Source organism: Ascidiella aspersa, chromosome 1 (genome assembly GCF_963924565.1).
Source record: "Ascidiella aspersa chromosome 1, kaAscAspe10.2, whole genome shotgun sequence".
Classification (NCBI taxonomy): domain Eukaryota; kingdom Metazoa; phylum Chordata; class Ascidiacea; order Phlebobranchia; family Ascidiidae; genus Ascidiella; species Ascidiella aspersa.
This window is the reverse complement of record NC_139447.1, coordinates 16,917,536-16,937,159: the sequence shown is the minus strand read 5'-3', so window position 1 is coordinate 16,937,159 and position 19,624 is coordinate 16,917,536. Positions and strand designations below refer to the sequence as shown.

At 34.6% G+C, this 19,624-nt stretch overlaps 1 protein-coding gene across 2 annotated transcripts; it reads left to right on the top strand.

The window, feature by feature from the left end:
* Positions 1 to 8,112: 8,112 nt before the first annotated feature.
* On the top strand, positions 8,113 to 18,852 carry LOC146168101 (DNA repair protein Ku80-like). Of its 2 annotated transcripts, XM_083384226.1 has the most exons (17): positions 8,113 to 8,668; positions 9,706 to 9,819; positions 10,291 to 10,480; positions 12,187 to 12,235; positions 12,876 to 13,004; positions 13,199 to 13,414; positions 13,484 to 13,633; positions 13,803 to 13,906; positions 13,974 to 14,149; positions 14,996 to 15,174; positions 16,206 to 16,310; positions 16,474 to 16,722; positions 16,934 to 17,094; positions 17,162 to 17,271; positions 17,360 to 17,474; positions 17,537 to 17,694; positions 18,637 to 18,852. In XM_083384226.1, exons 1-16 carry the CDS (start codon positions 8,651 to 8,653, stop codon positions 17,674 to 17,676), a joined length of 2,205 nt encoding a protein of 734 aa, XP_083240352.1. In that variant the 5' UTR covers positions 8,113 to 8,650; the 3' UTR covers positions 17,677 to 17,694; positions 18,637 to 18,852. The 2 variants fall into 2 exon arrangements, with proteins under 2 accessions (XP_083240352.1, XP_083240345.1); XM_083384219.1 differs by having other exon boundaries at positions 17,537 to 18,852.
* Positions 18,853 to 19,624: the final 772 nt, after the last annotated feature.

The window sequence follows — 19,624 nt, the reverse complement described above, 5'->3', positions numbered from 1 at the left end:
GCGGCTGCTCTCGTACTGACGTAGGCGTTCCTGCAAAACCTTCCTTTACCGTCACGTACTCTGTGTTTCCTGACACCTCGTCCCAGACTTTCTCTTCCACCTCAGCTGCTTGTAGTTGATGTTGCAGTTTTAACATCTCCATCGCGTTCTTTTTTACGTCGTTCGTCTTCTTCGTGCTGCTGCTCCTGTTCTTGTCGTTGCACAGTTTGTTGAATCGCAAGACGCGCAAGTCGTGTTGTCGCTTTAACACGGACTCTACTGCTAATAGTAGAACTAGAACGCACGCTGCGACCGCAAACTGATTCGCTTTCCTTTGGACCCCCACTTTGGTTTCCATCGGGGGCTCCAGGGCTGGCTGTGTGCCAAGGTAAAACAACATTTGGCTTCAAACTAATGCGACGAACCCAAGTAGAAACTCGGTCGTCGAACTAATTTTTCTTTTTCTTTACGCTTGCTAAATCATCAGAAAGTTCAGGATAGGGTTGATACGCTTCTACCGTGGCCACAAAGAGCTGCTCCAGAGTAACTAACGCAACCTCAAGAGCTTCCTTGTTGCGGCTATCCTTCATCAAGCACTTTTCGACTAGGTATTGACTACTTGGTCGTTGTCGACAGTCGGCGACCACATCAGGAATTGTCAGTTTGGACAGTTTTGAATTATCCATAGTAAGGTGTTGGACTTGTATATTTCAACAGGTGAGACATGACCACCGTGCTATCTGAACTCCACTAAATCGAAACTAAACAAACTGTCATAGCATTTCAAAGTGCATACTGTCCGGTCGCTTATAGATTTATTGTACATTCACATAATTTAGCATAGCTCGCTTTCAATAAAAGAGCTTACAGCGCAGTAAAAACGGGTCTCGCAAGTAAGGCATGCATCAGTTGACTGTAGTGTTTAATCCAACAGCAGCGTGACACTATATAGCACAAGAGCGACTGCGATGGAGATTAGCTGAGTCGAATGTCGGCTAGATTTGCCAGAACGGCCACGAAAGGAAATGAGTATCTAGGTGAAATATTTAACACTTTACCAGGCGAACACGCTATAATTACAAGCACAAACAGACATGCGTCGTTTCTCTACATCATTTCCTTCCTCCCTGGAAAACGAAAAAGGTCTCGAGAAGTTCGTTGGGCCGCGCTTCTTCTTTAAAATCTTTCCAGGATCCGATCACGAGTCGACCAGCAAACGCAGAATGTGTGACATTTGTGCAATATCGATCCAGCACGTATTGGAAATCGTGGTGTTCAATAGAGCGAAAAATGTTCATGAATTCCTTGTCTGGGCGGCAAACGGACAATTCCAGGGGTAGCTGATCGTACGACACGATGCAAGTCTGAAATGGTACTTAAAAGGCACAATAAACAACAATGCAAAACACTTTTGAATAGCCTATAATGCAGAAAATGATCGTCTTAAAACGCAATTCGAATTTCAAATCGCAAAACTGAAGTTAGTTGCTTAGAGTCTTTTGCTCTAGAATACCAATTAAAAGGGGGTAAGGTGCTAATCTCAAAAACGCGAAAACAAATTACATCACCTAGTCCACATTTGATGGGTTCCCTAAATAGCAGACATTATAACCTTGGCGCAAAAGGTCATTCTAGAAAGTTACTCTCTGCATGCTAGTAACTTCATGTGGACTACATGACGGTTATCTCACACCGTCTGAAAAGTAAATGAGGCATCAAAGGCCTTAAAAATCATGGGCTTATAATACCCAGAGCATTTTCGCTTGCAGTCACAAATGAGATAAATCTCGCGTTATGTTGGGAATTGGCAACAAGGTTTGGCCTTCTGCTCTGTTTTCCTTCTTTAAATCATAACGGTTGAGTGACGCAGGAATTTCAGACAAAGTGATCAGGTTATTTTGGGTGAGATATAAAACATCAATCACCATAACACGTGACCAGAGACAGTAGCCGCAGTGGCTTTGACACTTTAGAAGTAACGACTTCTGTAAGTGTTGGTTGAGATAGAATCTATCCGTTTATTGGTTTCGAGATTAGATATCACGAGAGGTGTTCGCAGTCAACCTCGATCGTAATATTTTCACCTTAAAAACTTTACCAAAAAAGGGCCATAATTTCGCAACAATAACTATAACAGTCTTGCGTAACCACTAATTTAAAGCGTCAAACGATTTTTCTCTGCATTACGGCTAATCAAATATCAAATTGACAAGCAATAACGCTGGCCTAAACTTGTTAACAAACGTTTCAACAAATCATAACTGATCGGCGTAGCTTAAAAATACTTACAAGCGAGAAACTGCGCTAGCAAACCAAATGAATACATACTTTCTATGCAACCTGACAGTATGCGTAAAATTTAAATCAGAAGGGTTTAATTGCGTGTCCATATCTCAGTCGGGGTCTCCAATGTATATTTCTACAGGTGAGACATGACCACCGTGCTATCTGACTCCACTAAATCGAAACTGAACAAACTGTCATAGCATTTCAAAGTGCATACTGTCCGGTCGCTTATAGATTGATTGTACATTCACATAATTTAGCATAGCTCGCTTTCAATAAAAGAGCTTACAGCGCAGTAAAAACGGGTCTCGCAAGTAAGGCATGCATCAGTTGACTGTAGTGTTTAATCCAACAGCAGCGTGACACTATATAGCACAAGAGCGACTGCGATGGAGATTAGCTGAGTCGAATGTCGGCTAGATTTGCCAGAACGGCAACGAAAGGAAATGAGTATCTAGGTGAAATATTTAACACTTTACCAGGCGAACCCGCTATAATTACAAGCACAAACATACATGCGTCGTTTCTCTACACTGCCAAAAGTGCGTCGCGGACAAACGAAAAACGTATTCACAATATTGTACATATAATTTTAACATTTTTTTATTTTCGACAATGTAATAAAAACTTGCAAGAAATTTAAAAGAAATGCCGGTATACCCCTAAAAGAAATGCCAGATTCTTAAAATTACTACACACTGAGTTAATGTTTACATGGCAACACACAATTAGACCTAAAAAGCAATAAGATAATAACTTAATCGCCTGAATAAGACATAAACCTGTCGAAATATGTGCTATTTTTTTCCGAAGAGGGCCTAATAGGCAAATAACGCCTCAAACTGTAGGGAGAGGGTATGGGACGATCGGGGGCCATGGGCTTGGCATCGACCGATCTGGTGTAGACGTTTGGGCGCCCTAATTTGAATGGCGCCGTTAGGGCGCCGCTGTTTTGGCACCAGATTTTTGTTCTCTGTTTGGGGTTGTTGGTTGGTAATGGGTGGGGTTATAAAATGGGTTGGGGTTGAAATTAATAGGGGAGTTAGTGATGTACTTAGGGATGGGTTTTGGGGCTAGCAAAAATGTTGTATAGGCCTGATTCTGACCATATAGGTGTTATTCCGATGGGTTTAGGTTTTAATCAGATTTTTTTGTATTACGACTATTAGGTATTAGTGCTATTTTGATGTTATTCCGAAGGGTGTTTTATTCCGACGTTGATGCTTTCTTATTTTGGTCTTATGGCTGGAGTCCGTTTACATGTTCATCTACAACAATCCAGGGCTGCATAGTCGGCGTCGGGACTCGGCGGAGTCGATTTGTTTTGCAGGAGTCGGACTCGGGACTCGAGTAAGACCACGTAAAACTACCCCAGTCCCGAGTCCGACGTCCGCATGCCCAGTACCAAATTTTGAAACTGATATTACGACAAACTGTAAATGTTAAAGGTGGTATAGCATATGGTGAATATTTTCCAACCATGTATTGTGAGTGGATGAATTATATGACATTTCTAGAAGTGGATTGCTGAATATATCCATCGTATTTAACTACGTTAATTGGCGAAATACAGGCGTAGAGTCTGAGCCGGACTCAGGACTCGACGAAATCGCACATTTGGCCGGAGTCGGACTCGGGACTCGGGGGTCGGACATGGGTTTATATTTTTGGCTGGAGTCGGACTCGGGTTAGTTTTAACCGACTCCGCAGACGGCGAGACGAGGATGCCAGCTTTTTTTGCACAATGCGCACGCGAAAGTGTGCAATAAATGTGCGCACATTTCAAATTGCCTTGAAAAATTTGCACATTTTTGCAGAATGTGCATACATTTTATAATGTCTTTAGAAATGTGCTCACTTTTTCAGAATGTGAGATGAACGTTAAAAAAAATGTGCGCACATTTTGCGACTCCAACTCTAATTTTAACTCCAACTCAAAAATGTGCGCACAGTTTTTAAGGCAGTTTAAAATGTGTGCACATTCTGAAAAAGTGCGCACTTTATAAAACCATTATAAAACAGGGAGTCGAACCGGAACCGAACCGAAACTTTATGTACCGGTTTTGGGTCAATTTTTTTCCGAACCGTAACCGAACCTGAACCGTTTTATGTAAGATTTTTAGGAGCCGAACCGGAACTGAACCGAATAAATTGAAAGAACCTGAATCTTAAATTGTGGGCGTTGGCGAGTTACAAGGGGGCGTTTTGGGTCTTTTTTTCATTTGGGGGGTGCTGTACGCACATAAGGGGGCGTTACGTAAAAGTACTTGTCGCAAAATTTAAAAGTTCACATAAAAATAGTAACAAACAGCAGTGTGAGTAACAGTTCAGCTTAAATGGCAACTTTCCTACTGCGGCTTGTAGTAGTTCTCCGCCTATTGGTAACTTCTGGCGTAACAATTGGCTTTATTATGTAAAGTTACTGATTGTTGTTGTGTTTCACCATTTTATACGCGGCAAAATGTTTGTATATTTACGGCAGGGCTCGCCAACCGACGACCCGCGGGCCGGATTCGACAACTAGATACGAGTCCATTTCAAATACTTTTTGACTATTTTCAACTAAATACGTACGCGAAACATTTTCGAATCACCTTTCTACGTCCGATTTGTTTACGTTTTGATGCTGTATTTTGCCTATATCAGCTCTTCTTCAGCGTTGTGCCGTTGAAGGCTGCCAAGTGCGTCGCGGACAAACGGAAAACATAAAAATATTGCACATATATTTTTTAACATTTTTTTTGTGTTTTTCGTCAATGTAATAAAAACTAACAAGAAATTTAAAAGAATTGCCGGTATTTCCCAAAAAAATCGCGCTCGTTTCGCTCGCCAGTTGTGCCCCAACTTAAAAAGGTTAACAAACACTGAACCAGATTAACTATTAAAGTTATCGCGTTGTCTCGAAGTAGTTTTATTACACTTTTCACTAATAGTATGGATGACGACGTATGGACTCGAATTTTAAACCGAACAAACGTTTTTTATCGCGCTTCGCGCCAACACTTTGGTACTGCCCCCTTAAATGCAATTAAAAACGTTTTTAAGTGCAAAAAAATCCGAGGCCAGCTTGATTCACAGTTGTTCGAACATTTCAATAACACAATTCTTAGTTAACATTTTGTGCTGCCCACAGAGACCTTTTTGAGTTTGGTTGGTGCCCGCGACTAGAAAAGGTTGCCGATGCCTGATTAAAAGTCTCGGTGCAGAAAGTTTAGTTTTTCCTGGTAATGACATAACCTCGGGAAATAATGTATGTATATTAGGAATTAATCTTTTATGTTGAGCTAACAACAAAACTGGATTTCATTATGAAACTATATAGGCTATTGAATCATCAGATATATTAATTGCAGTAGCGCAAAGTACTTTGTACAAGTGTGTTTAAACCTTAACGCAATTATTGTTGTATGTAAATTATATGTTCTGTTACCTATACATGCCTTAGTTTTTTAATAGGTTACGACGTCATTAATTTAGTTCCAATTGATACACATGTTCATGTAAATTCATATAGTGAATGTTTGTTAGACAACCTAAAATATGACCAATGTGATGTTAGACAATAATTAATATAATACTTTACTGTAAAGCAATGAGGGGGCGATATGAAATATTATGGAGCCCGAGGGGGCACTAGTGTAAAAAAGGTTGGGAAACCCTGCTCTAAATAAAAGCGGTTCACTCCAGCATGACGTCACATATATAAATATTGATTAAATAAAACGCTAATTTTTTATTTTTTAGATGTTTCAACAATAAGTTGCTGTTTTTTAATACGTCACGTAACTTAGATTTAAATGACTTTACAATTCAAAGATTATTCTCTATATTTATTCACCCACATTTTTAGATTTACCGCAACTTATATTGTATCCGAACCGGAACTTTATGAACCGGTTTTGAAATAACGATGATCGAACCGGAGCTGAACCGGACTTAAAAATTTCTTGAAACCGAAGCCGGAACTGAACAGTATTTCGAAAAAATCTTTGAACCCGACTCGAACCTGAACCGGAAAAGTCAAACGGTTCGACTCCCTGTAAAATGTGCGCACGTTTCTTGCAAATTTTTGCGCACATTATGCAAAACAACGCCACGTCCCCTGTTGACCGTAGTTATCTAAACAAAACGAGTATTATTCGAACAGTGTTTTATGATGATTACACAGATTACATACCTAGCACAACATACACAAACATAAGTAATGCTAATGGTATTATTATACTTCTGGGTTAACGCGTCACTGCCAAAAATAAAATACGATTTAGGGAGATTCCCAATACTGAGAATTTTTTTATCATACCAATGCTAAAAAAAACACCAAAAGCTAGCCAGCACACTAGCTAAACGAAGAAATTTCAAAGGCAAAAAAACATATTTAACCTCATTTTTTTAGAAAAAAAATTTTACCACAACAATAAGAATGTTCTATATTTACAAAATAAAAATTAAAAAATTAAAAATTAAAAAAAATATTAATATTCAAAATTAATATTCGCAATAATTTTTAATAAAAAATAATTTACGCAACTAGAGACCAACAAAATCGCATAGCGCTTGATAATACCTTTCCAACGATGCCACACATGACTCGGTGATAGTTGAGGCCATACGCTTTTATCGTCGATAACCGATCCTAAAATTCATAAGCGATCGCGGTAATTTTTAAACGCCCGTCACTTGCCCAATTCAAAGTGCAAGTGAACGAAATTTTATCAAGACATTTCTACAAGCCTTATAATGCCATAGAAAAAAAAAAAAAAAAAAAGCACTTTGAATTGGGCAAGTGACGGGCGTTTAAAAATTACCGCGATCGCTTATGAATTTTAGGATCGGTTATCGACGATAAAAGCGTATGGCCTCAACTATCACCGAGTCATGTGTGGCATCGTTGGAAAGGTATTATCAAGCGCTATGCGATTTTGTTGGTCTCTAGTTGCGTAAATTGATTTTTGGGTCTTTTTTGGTCGGATGTTGGTGGGATGAAAAAACTCGATATTACGCATAACAAATGCTAAATTTGAAATATTTTCAACATTAAAATTTTTTACTTTTTTCTCTTTCTATGGCATTATAAGGCTTGTAGAAATGACTTGATAAAATTTCGTTCACTTGCACTTTGAATTGGGCAAGTGACGGGCGTTTAAAAATTACCGCGATCGCTTACGAATTTTAGGATCGGTTATCGACGATAAAAGCGTATGGCCTCAACTATCACCAAGTCATGTGTGGCATCGTTGGAAAGGTATTATCAATCGCTATGCGATTTTGTTGGTCTCTAGTTGCGTAAATTATTTTTTATTAAAAATTATTGCGAATATTAATTTTGAATATTAATATTTTTTTTATTTTTTTATTTTTTAATTTTTATTTTGTAAATATAGAACATTCTTATTGTTGTGGTAAAATTTTTTTTCTAAAAAAATGAGGTTAAATATGTTTTTTTTGCCTTTGAAATTTCTTCGTTTAGCTAGTGTGCTGGCTAGCTTTTGGTGGTTTATAGCTATGCTGGTTTTATAATTTTTTTTCAATACAAATTGAAGTATTTGGCGCTGGTCTAGAATCCTACCACTTTTTTTTTTAAGCGGCAGAAGGTACAGTAGCAAAATTTAGATTTTAAAATTTAAATTCCAAAGGTTACAATAAAGCTGGTTAGGCTGGCCACATTTTTCCCAAAGGTGACAGCATTTTCCCAATAAATTTGTACAGGGGGGTATTATCTTGCAAGTGACGACACCTGGTGTATTTTATTGCAGGTTTACGGTCATTTATGTTTGCATTTTGCCCGAATTTAGAATTGTGTAGTTGCCCTTGTGCTGGGTCTACCGTCTACCCTAATGATGAACACGCCGTCAGAAAAAACCAACCCTCTTCTGTACAGCGAGAGCAAAAATAAACCCCTATATGCATATATGCATGGTGCGACGCCTAGTGGAACTCTTAGCGTACCCTATATTATAAAATACTTGTCACTAGGTGGCAGCACAGAAACTCTGGTCGAGACTTGGGGTAGCCTTATTCTATTCCCAAAACGTAACTATGGGTGCTTAGAGCATTAGCCATTCTTTACAGAGTCCATTCTTTGAGGGTAATTTTGCTGGAATATATACGGCCGCTTAGCATACGAAATTGCATTGACGTGCGCAAGTCTAGAATCCTACCACAATATTTCGGCTTTTTGCCCTAATTTAGAATTGTGTAGTTGCCCTTGTGCTGGGTCTACCCTAATGATGAACACACCGTCAGAAAGAGGATTCTAGACCAGCGCCAAGTATTTAAATATAACAAAATTTCATCTTTTATTTGTGAAATCCTTTGACCAAGGTGATATGTGGAAGTAGGTGATATCTATAGAAAGAAATTCGAACTACTTTAATCCAAAGGAATGTCTCGAGCTTCAAAAGTAAGTGTTTAAGAGGTGTTTAATGTCTTATAAAATTAATTTTACTAAGTTGTGTGTTTAGAAAGTGCCATAGTAAAACATTTTTTTTAACTATTTGTTTTGAATTGATCATGACGTATATATATATATATATATATAATTTTGATTTCAAATATTATTCAGAACACTTTAAATAATTCAATTTTAGGTTTTTAAAAAGTTTACTTGAAATACAAGGTAAAAAGAATGACGAACATTAACAAAGACCTAGCATATTATTAAAATAGGAAAGAAGTTAAAACATAAGCATCCTTATCAGCGAAAAACCTTTTGCAAAACTAACTGAACATCGTACAAAAGCTCTTTTTACTAAAGTTTTAATTGGCTTGTTAAAAACTTAAAATGAATTCAATTGCTTTCAGTGCCCAAGCCACTGGTTTTATAATATAATATAACTTTAAGCCACTGCTGTAAATATTACACTTGTGTTTATTTTTACAACTTCAATTAATTTTAGACTATATTACTAATATTTTACTTACTTAAAATCCATGAAGCCAGATAAATACTTAGCGACAAGCCTTTTATTACATATTATGTTAAGTGTGTAAGCAAACTATTATTTTTAATACCAAGTTACCTGGACTGGCGATCACTTTTTAACTTTATAGGATTTGTTGTGACTTTTGGCTTGTTGAAATGCTTAAATGAAATTATCTGCCTGATAGGCAGTTTAAAAAATAATAAATAATTTATTTTGTGTGGGCAATGTCAATAGTCAGGTTCAGGTATATTGTATATTATTGTAAGGAAAACTGTTCTTAGTATCAAAACCTTTTATTTAATTTAAAAAATGAGAATTTATGAGAAAATTGTAGTGTTTTATGCAAACAACAAACTTTAAATTATTCATTTTTTTAGTTTAGTCATACTTGTTTTCATCAGTGCCAATGAAGTAGTGCTTGACAGGTGAAAACATCTTGCCAAAGTATTCAAATTATTAAGGAAACACCATATAACCTTAAAAATATATAAATATAACAGTTTTTGTTACTTAGGAAGCTGTTGTCTTTTGCATTGATGTTGGCATTGGAATGCTAGATTCTCCAGTTCCAGATACTTCTTCCCTTGCATTAGCTTTTAAGGTGGCTTCAATGCTAATTCAACGCAAAGTAAGTGTGTATAGATTATATTTTTCATATGATTTCAAGATGTATAATTTGTCCAACCTTACTGTATTGACGGGTTGTTTTTTGGGGGCAAGACCTCCCATACTGGTTTAATTAGAAAAAAGTCATAACTCGTTTTTTAAAAGTCATCATACTTGAGCTAGAGCATACATTACTAATCTTTTTAACTTTGCTGTCCTTAAAGTTCCAAAAAATAAGACTTCATTTGCAATACTAAATAAAACAATACTTTGTTTAAAAGAATCACTACTAGATAAAAAGCAATGGTTGTTTACCAGTTTTTACACTATATGACAATTGGTTAGCTTGGTCGGCTTTACCTCCAAATTTTCTCTGGTACTTATGCCATAATTGTATACCAAAGGTATTTTGCCAACTCACGATTTGACAACAGTATATTCACAGTAGATATTTGAATAAACTGTTTTTTAAATTGTTTTATTTATATATTAGATATTTGCTCAATCGAAAGATGAAATAGCAGTGGTTTTATTTGGGACCCCAGATACGTCAAATCAACTGGCTGACAATGATAGTGAATCTTACTGCAATATAAGTGTTGTTTTTCCACTTGGAGTGCCAAATTTTGACTTGCTTGAATATTTTTCTAAAGGAATTCCAGAATTAAACTCATCTGCAGATTGTATCCTTTATCTTTTAATATTAGTAGCCTAGGTCAGTAACAATCAAGGAAGAATATTACGAATCTTATTGACTTTATTACCAAAGCTTTTAAAACCATATGTTTGGTACAGCACAGGGCCTTATTTTTTAAATATATATATATTTTTTTTTTATATATATGCGTGGTACATATGCCTTATTTTTTATATTGAATGTATATTTTTTTATACACAAGCACATGTACTACAAGTTGTTTACATGCTAAAAATGCAGTATGTTCACCAATTTAAGTGCTTACGCCCACAAAAAGTTCTTAAAACTGTACACGTCTTAGCACCTGACAGTGTGTGAGATGTTGCCACTTCATAATAATCTGAGTTGCTTTTAAGACTACACACTTTGTCAATGGTAAGCATGGTCGCAATAACAGTGCAACCAATAGGTGTTTTGTCCTTAATTAACATTTTTATATAGTTTTGCCATTGTTAACTCAACAGCTGAACATAATATACCTAATTTAATATTCTTGTCAAAATTGAATATTCTAGAATTTAAAGGATTTTATTGTGAACTTTTTTTAAACCAGATACATACATCTGTTTAACTTTCTTTTATGGTCTTATATGTATTTGTAGAAACACCTGAGATTAAGTAAAACACCTGAGATTCTAGAATCTAGGGTTTCTTGGCTAAACAAGTTTGATTACATTTGTATTTTGTAATAAAAAACAAAAAGATTTAAATGTAAGACAATGGCTGTTTAAAGCCATTTCGCAAGATCGATAATAATACATAACTATATTACAAATTATATAACAAATATATATATATATATAATATATATATCAATTAAAAATAGCAAGCATTGCCAAAACATTTTCCAGATAAGCAGGGATGTGCTTGCAGAGTAAAAATATTTTGCAAGCGACTTGCTTTAGTTTTTTTTTCAGTTACACAAATGTGACAATTAATTTTTTGGATTCGTCACACTTTATTTCGAAATAAAAGATTTATACTTAAAAAAACACAACTTGATGCACTTGGTGTGGTTGGCTGAGTCTATGATGTCATCTCCTAAAAAAAACATGTCATTACAAACAAATATCCTGATCCATTCCTGCTTACAGATAGTTTATGAAAATATTCAAGTTTAGCCTTTTGATCTAATCCAGATACGTATATTTGGCCAGTCAGTTTAAAGGTTGCAAAAAACTTGAACTGACTGGCCAAATATACGTATCTGGATAAGATCAAAGGCTAAACTTGAATTTTTCATAAACTATCTGTAAGCAGGTGCAACCTTTAAACTGACTGGCCAAATATCTGGATTAGATCAAAGGCCAAACTTGAATTTTTTTTCACCCATGCTATAAAAAATACCCTGTTACTACTGCAAGTACTGAACAAATATTACCAGACAATTCTGCTGTTTATCCATTGCAATATTGGTTAAAGTTGGCCTTAGCCTAGTGCTGAAAAGTAGTAGCCAGACTCAGACTTGGTTTATTTGACTCAACTCAGAGTCCTCGGTGCGCCTGTGCAGTGGTAAGTTCAAAATCTGATATAAATGGCACAATTTGATTTCTAATACCGCAATATAAATGACAGAATTGGATTGCTATACCTTTGGATTAGAATTCTAAAGATTGTATATTTTGCTTTCCAAATTACATCTAACTGATCTTCTACTTCCTACTTGTTGATCTTTAACTTGTTGATCTTTAGTTTTGGATGCACTCACTGTATCTTTGGACATTCTGTATAACAATACCAGGTAACTATGGTTCAAAACAATTTTTTTAGTTTTATACTTTTTCACTATAAAAAATTGTTAATTTTATAACATATTTACAAGCTTGACAACAATTATATATTTTTTACCAAATTCAAGCTGTACTACCAAAGAAATAGTAAATTGTATAGTTTTTTCCCCTCAGATCTATTTTTTCCCCCTTTAATCGACAATGTTTTATGTGTCATGACATACCAATGAAAAGTAGACATAAATGCAGAAAGAAACTCGTACAGAAGAATTGATTTACAGGTTGATCTTAATATACATAAGGAAAATATTATAGCAGTATTTTTTCTGTATGTTGTTAAATAAACTAGTTTTACTCTAAAATATTCAAGTTGGCAAAACTGTTATGAACTGTTTTGAAAATGAGAGTAATTGGGATGTTTTGAAACATGACTTGTTCACTAAGGCAAATGTCATTATCACTGTTGTTAGACTGATGGTGGTTCTCGCTCCTTCTACTGCTAAATTTTTTAGTTTTAATTATTGTTTATTCTGGTCAGTTTTTCATTTGAAATATAATACACTGCTACATGCCAGACAACCTCTTCCGACCCTTGGAGGTCGCCACCGTCCATTTGGAAACCATAGGTAATGTTTGTTTTTTTTCTACCAGGGAAAAAGTTTTTTCAAAAAGGCGAATTGCTCTATTTACCAATTTTGCTCACAACTTCAGTGATGATAATGTATCTGGGATAATTAATGGATTTAAGTCGGATGATATGGATGTTGAGTTGAGTGTTATGTAAGTAATTTAAAACAATTTTTTTTGGAAACAGAACTATAAAACTGAGAGCTTATTAGAAAGTTTAGTACATTAACAGTGTGATACGTTTTGATGCTATTTGGTGTTTGACAATGGTTTTAATGAAAAACTAAAGAATGATGATAATCCTATTGATTCTAATTTTTCTAAACCAATACTATTTTTTATAAAAGTGGTCCAGATTTGTCAAATTCTGGAATGTGTGTAAACAGAAGTATTGAAAATAATCAAGAACAAAATCTGTCGCCTGGCTGTTCATCTGATATTGGTCGACATCAGTCAATAACTCATTTAAAAAAAAAGCCCAAAACAGAACAACAACTACATGGACAGCAAGTTGTAACGCTTATGTTGTCCAGAGGTGTAGTTGGTACAATTTATTCTTTCAAGTGAGTTTTGCATTCAAATTTATGAAAATAATATTTTATAATATTTTAACATGATAACATTTGAAACAGTGATATTTTAAAGACAAATATTGGTTTTGAAAAGCGATCTGTTTCATCAGCTGCTTGGAAATGTCAGTTATCATTGGGATATTGTTTGTCAATACCTTGTGTAGCATATGCCAAAACCAAAGAAGCCAAACCTACACAAACATGGAAAAAGTAATAAACTATTACGTCCCTTGATTACCTTCCAATTATGTACAAAAGGAATAATATTACATTTAAATAAATCAGTTTGTTACATAACAGATCTCTAACACAAAACTTAATTAAATGGCGTTCAACATTTTATATGTAAAAGTTTGTAAAGCTTTTTTTATTTTCTTAGATGCCATGCCCAAACTGTAAAATCAGAGGATGTTATGAGAAACCATTATTATTTTCTAGACAATGAACAAAGAACAGAAATCCCTAAACAAGATTTAGCAAAGGGTGTGTGTTTACATTAATTAGATTTAAAAAAATATAAAGTAGTGTACCTATAAGTTATCTATTTTAGGTTATAAATATGGCAAAGACATTGTACCATTCAGTGCTGAAGATGAGAAGCAATTGAAATTTATATCTGGTGAAAAGCGTTTGGCTATTCTTGGCTTTACAGACATTGGCAATGTTCCTGCATATGTTCATGTGGATGACCAAGCTCACTATGTTATACCAGAGACTGGGGATAAGGTAGAATTTTTTTGTAACTCAAAGTCCATTAAAGTTTTCTCATGGATTAAAAGATTTTGTAAAAAAACATGCAATTTGCCAAATACGATATACACCAATTTTCAAAAATAAAACCTACATTAAGCTCTTTTTGGGGTTGTCATCAATGAACGATTTTACTTACAAACGGTTCACAGTTTTTTTCCTACGTTGGATTAGCGCCTCTTTATTAAACCTGCTCAAGTTTTGGGTATGGATTGCATATTTGTTTTGAATATCACACTTAAATTCCGCTTTCGTACAGACGTATCTTTATAATGTGTTCTTCTTGTTGTAGGAAAGTATTTACAGACACAATCTGCGACAAAGCGCATAAGAACAAGCGCCTTTTTGTTTTTCAATGTAGGCTACAAGTTTTATCCAATCACAATAAACTGCAAAAAGAACAGATCACATGACATTAACTTATAATTTGTTGAACATGTTGTGTTTCATAGTGCAAGTTTCAGGGCGATCATTTTTTCAAATGCACCGGCTAAACTACAAGGCTTCAACAAACAACATTAACAACATAATATGCAATAGTTATTAATAGGCTGTTGCTCAATGGATTCTTACATTTTGTTTAACCACCAAAATTTCTGGTAAATTTAAAAAGTTATCACGTTTATTGAAAATATGATACTAGTTGTTTTCTGACATGGGCTAAAATAGGGTTGATTTATTTTACAGTCAAATGTACAACATATTTTTCGACTATAAATAATTTTACTTAGAGATCAAGGGACTTAATGTCAGTTTTCTTTTAGTCACGCCTAGCCATAAAATATAAAAAAATAGATGTCAACAAATTTATATTTTTGTTAGGATGCGGCAGTCGCTTTGTCAGCTTTAGTCTCTGGATTGAAAAACCAAAACCTTTGTGCAATTGCCAGTTATGTCTATAGAAAGGGTTCTAATCCAAAGTTGGTTGCCCTTTTTCCACGTCCAGAGGTGGATCATCATTTCATGATAATGGTGGGAATTCCATTTTCAGAGGATATCAGGTAACAACAACATGCAGATTAAAACGGAACTTATTATGTTTATAGTGGTTAGTTTCGTTTAGAAATATATATTTTAGTTCTTGTTATGCTCCATATAACTTAAACATTTGCAATAACATATCTAAGAGTACAACATATGGTTTCTTTAAATTTTCCCTCGCCGTTTGGGTAAAGAATACTACTATCACTGTTGGATTTAAACAAATGTAGGATTTCTCATTAGTCAGTTTCATTAACTACTTTGAATTTGGTTTATACATATATGCATTTATAAATATATTCAGCTTAGCTTGTAAGCCGGGGCACCCATCGTGCTGTTATCAAATTTTAAACTAGTTTGTTTCGAATTACTTACAAACAAAAAAGTGCCCAAATTAGTTTTTTGTTCAAACAAAATAGTGCCCAATTTAGGTTTTTTTTAAACTACGTTTATGAACAAAAAAGTGCCCAAATGAGTGTTTTTCAACCTAACTACGAACAAACGGTGCCAAAATGAGTTTTTTGAGCTGTGTACGAAAAAAAATGTGCCCAAATTAGTTTTGTTTGAGATATGTGGGAACAAAAATAACAAGGAAGTCTTTTCATATATTAACATTGTTTTATCGAAACAGTAAACTTAAAATTTGTAACTTCGCCAATTGCACAATGTGTCTGCCAAAGAGTTATTCTAAGTCCTGACTGCGTAAAGAGTCAATGTATTTTAGACATAAAACCAAAACTGGCTTTTTCAAAAAACATGTCGTAAATAATAAATACAATAATTTTGTTTTAAAGAGTTTTACGCTGTTACACTAAGTGATTCATTGGAACTTTTATAATTGTGGTAATTTATAATATGCAGCGACATGTTATTATACTACTAAACACCCTAATAAGCCTGGTCAATACCCAGTATTTCGTATATTGATACATACGAATTATTTTGTTATATTAAAGACTTCACCTATACATACATTCTCCCAAGATATAGTATAAGATTTTAGACTGCTAAATTAATGTTTATTATTTTAATGATCCTGGTTAAATGAAAGAATGCTCCAATTTTCATCTTTGTTACAAAACAATCAAAACCACAGCAACCAAAGCAATGGAAACCTTCTTCAAAAGTTTATAAACGAAGCCAATTTAGAAGAAAAGTTAGTTGCATAAAATTATTTAGAATTTAAAGTACATAATACTTTCATACCATTTTTATAAATAAACTCATTTGTTATTAGTTTATTACCAATAATTTTTCTTGTTAAACATGTAGTGCAATTGCTATGTACATATTATTACAATTTAAAATATTCATTTTAGCGAACAACATGATGAACTATTTAAGCCAGAAAACATGCCTAATCCGCATTTTCAACACACATTTGATTGTCTCTCTCGACGCATAAGTGAGCAAAGTGAGATGTCAAGCTTGAACACTGCTCATTTACAATGTGCATCATACAGTAATCCGACTACACGGATGCTCACTCAACAACTAAAAGCATGCTATAAACTTGAGAAACAAATAGCTGAAAATAATTCAAAACCTAAACCATCCTGGAAAAATGTGTATGTTTGTTTTCTTGCACTACATTTGACTACCCATTTTTATTTGTTTTGTTTTTGTTGCTTTTAAGATGCTGTTCTAAATTTCAATGAAATAATTTGAACTGTTTCTGAGACAGACTTCCTTAAAATTTCCGTATTAGAATATTTACATTGTCGTCACTAATTTATCTGCAACAGATACGATTTTTAAGAACTATGTGTTTTACTTCAGTGAAGCTGACCCTACATTACAAGCTGAAAAAGTTGTTGCCAGTATAATTCCACTTTCAGAAATGGTTAAAGAGGACATTCATGCTGTTGGATCTGTCTCACCACACACGGATTTTGAAATCATGTTAAGTCGAAACTTGCCAACATCCATTGTCACTAGTGGTAAACATAAAAAACACTTAAATGTTGTGAAAAAATATCGGACAATATTTAATCTTACCATTATTAGTATTTCAGCAACTGCAAGAGCAAATAGAAAAATTTGTCAAAGATCCATTTGCAAATCAGTTAAAGGAAAAGATTGTATTGTGTCTGCAATCTCTTGTTAAACATGCACAGGTTATACAATTATACATGTTTAACAAGAATCGTTTTGTAAAAATGCATATTGAATTTTTTAAATTAAACTTTATGAATTGGTTTAAAGGAAAATGAGCAAGTTAATATTGTCAATTTATTTCTGTGGAAAATAAGAAGTATTGTATTGTCTTCAAATCGAGGGTTGTGGAGTTTTATTGTGAAGAGTAACATTAAGCTTGCAGGTAAGAAAGTATAGATAACCATCATTTTTTGCTTAAATGAATGTTTTGTAACTTTATCTAAGGTAACATAGAAAACATGCCGACTGAAGCAGAACAAAACAAGTTTTGTAATTTTCAACTCGACAAAGATTTTATTGCCTCACCGTGTGCAAAGGAGCCAACAACTGATGAAGCAGATGATTTGCTTGATATGTTAGAATAATCCAAGTATAACACACTTGTAAGCAACTTTATTTTTCAACATCTTGGCTGGTGCGGATTCGGGATTTTGGTGTTTTGGGGCAAGTTACGTTGTAACGAGATGTATAAAACAAAAACAAGTGGAGCAGTAGAAAGCTGCTGATTTACTTGGAGTTGATATTATATCGATTTGCTGGGTATTAATTTGGCAATAAAGGTAATTTTCCTCAGTGTTATGATTTTGAAGTTCAATACCCAGTAAAAATTACTTTGCGTTCTAATTAGTTTTGAAAGGCTAGCCTTCGCCCAGCGCATGTATTTTTGTAATGATTTTAGGAATTGGATGTCAGAAAGAGTAATATTAAGTTTAACTAACCCATTTTTGTTGTAGAACCGGCTGCAGAATAGCTTTACGTAAGATTCAGAAAAATTCGGACTCGGTTTTAAAAAATGGGTTAGTTAAATTTAATATTACTCATTCTGACAACCAATTCCTAAAGTTTTGAGATGGTTAAAAAATAAATACATGTTCTGGGTGAAAACACCATCCTAGTGGAAACGAAAAACTAGCCTCTCAAAACTAACGATATGCGTTGCTTGTTGCACTTGAAGTAATTTTTACTCGGTATCGAACTTCGAAATTTGCACTTCTGTCCACAGTTGAGCAAAATTACCTTATTGCCAAGACGTTTTCGTTCATCGATAAACCTAGCATCTTCATATGATAGGATTAAAATATAGCTTAAAAACACCTGGGCATACTACGGCCCAGCCCACCATGTAGGCATTTGCGATAATTTGACAAACGAATCTGCGACTCTTTCCTATAGCGTGTTCTTTTTTTAAAGAAAATAAAAAAGGCGCATGTGTACTGTGGCAGTGCTTCTTTATCTCCAGATTCCATTCACCCTTGTCTCGTGATATGATAAAACTATCTCGTCTATATATAACAGCTCAAATTACTAAAATTTTCAAATTACAGGTTGTTTCGCAAGCTATCATTGATTTCTGACGGTTCACCCTTATTCACTCCTGCAAAAATTTTATTCACCTTGGGGTGAACCATTCACCTGTTTAAGAAACACTGTACTATGGCACTGCAGTAAACCAAAGTGCCGCAAAATTACTTTTATTTAATGCGTTTTGCACTTCGATCGAAAGTATTTCGTCTTTGAAATATAAATAAACCATTAGTAAAGTCTAATAACAGTGGTTCTTAACCTTTTTTGCCTACGGACTAATTTCATTTTAGCATACGTTTTCGCGGACTCCAGTATTAGGGATAATAAATAAGTTTTACGGCACTATAACAAAAATGTAAAATCCTAAGCAATTTATTTACGTAAAACCTTGCAATTTTATTTTAGCTTGAAATACGTCAAATCGTCAATATCTGTTTGGGTAAAGTTTAAACATCAATTTGTCTGTTACCTGCAAAGGACCATTTAGTTGTTTGGTATTGCTGAAAAATACAGTAGGCCTAGTAACTTTAGCAATCCAATATGTTTTCTCAGATGCTGGTATTTTGTAAACAAAAGAGTTTTTTTTACAATTTTTATTGTTTCTTTTGTAGGTATAGCGATAAACAATTATGCTTTTCTCATAGCTCTAATGTTAGCCTAAATCAGGGGCGGGCAACATACGGCCCGCGGGCCGGATCCGGCCCGCGATAGGATTTTGAGCGGCACGCAGACAGTTTCCGGTTTTACATGATAATGTTGCCCGCGGCCAAAGTCTACCGCAATCCCCAATTACTTTCTTAATACGTCAAATAATAGCGATTGTTAGTTATTCGTTAGTTTTTGTTTTGGGTTAAAATTAGAGGACTCCAGCATCGAAATAAGGACAACATCAACATCACACAGTTCTGAAATAAAACTAACACGCAGTACGAAATAAGACCAAAATAGGACTAATATCAAATAGTCGTAATACCGTCTAAATCGGAATAAGTCATAAACCCGTAGTAA

Excerpts from the sequence above, each read along its gene's own strand:
- LOC146168101 (XM_083384226.1), top strand. Across the intron at positions 13,907-13,973 it reads TAAACAAGATTTAGCAAAGG|GTTATAAATATGGCAAAGAC; the intron begins GTGTGTGTTTAC and ends TATCTATTTTAG. Across the intron at positions 16,723-16,933 it reads AAACCATCCTGGAAAAATGT|TGAAGCTGACCCTACATTAC; the intron begins GTATGTTTGTTT and ends GTTTTACTTCAG.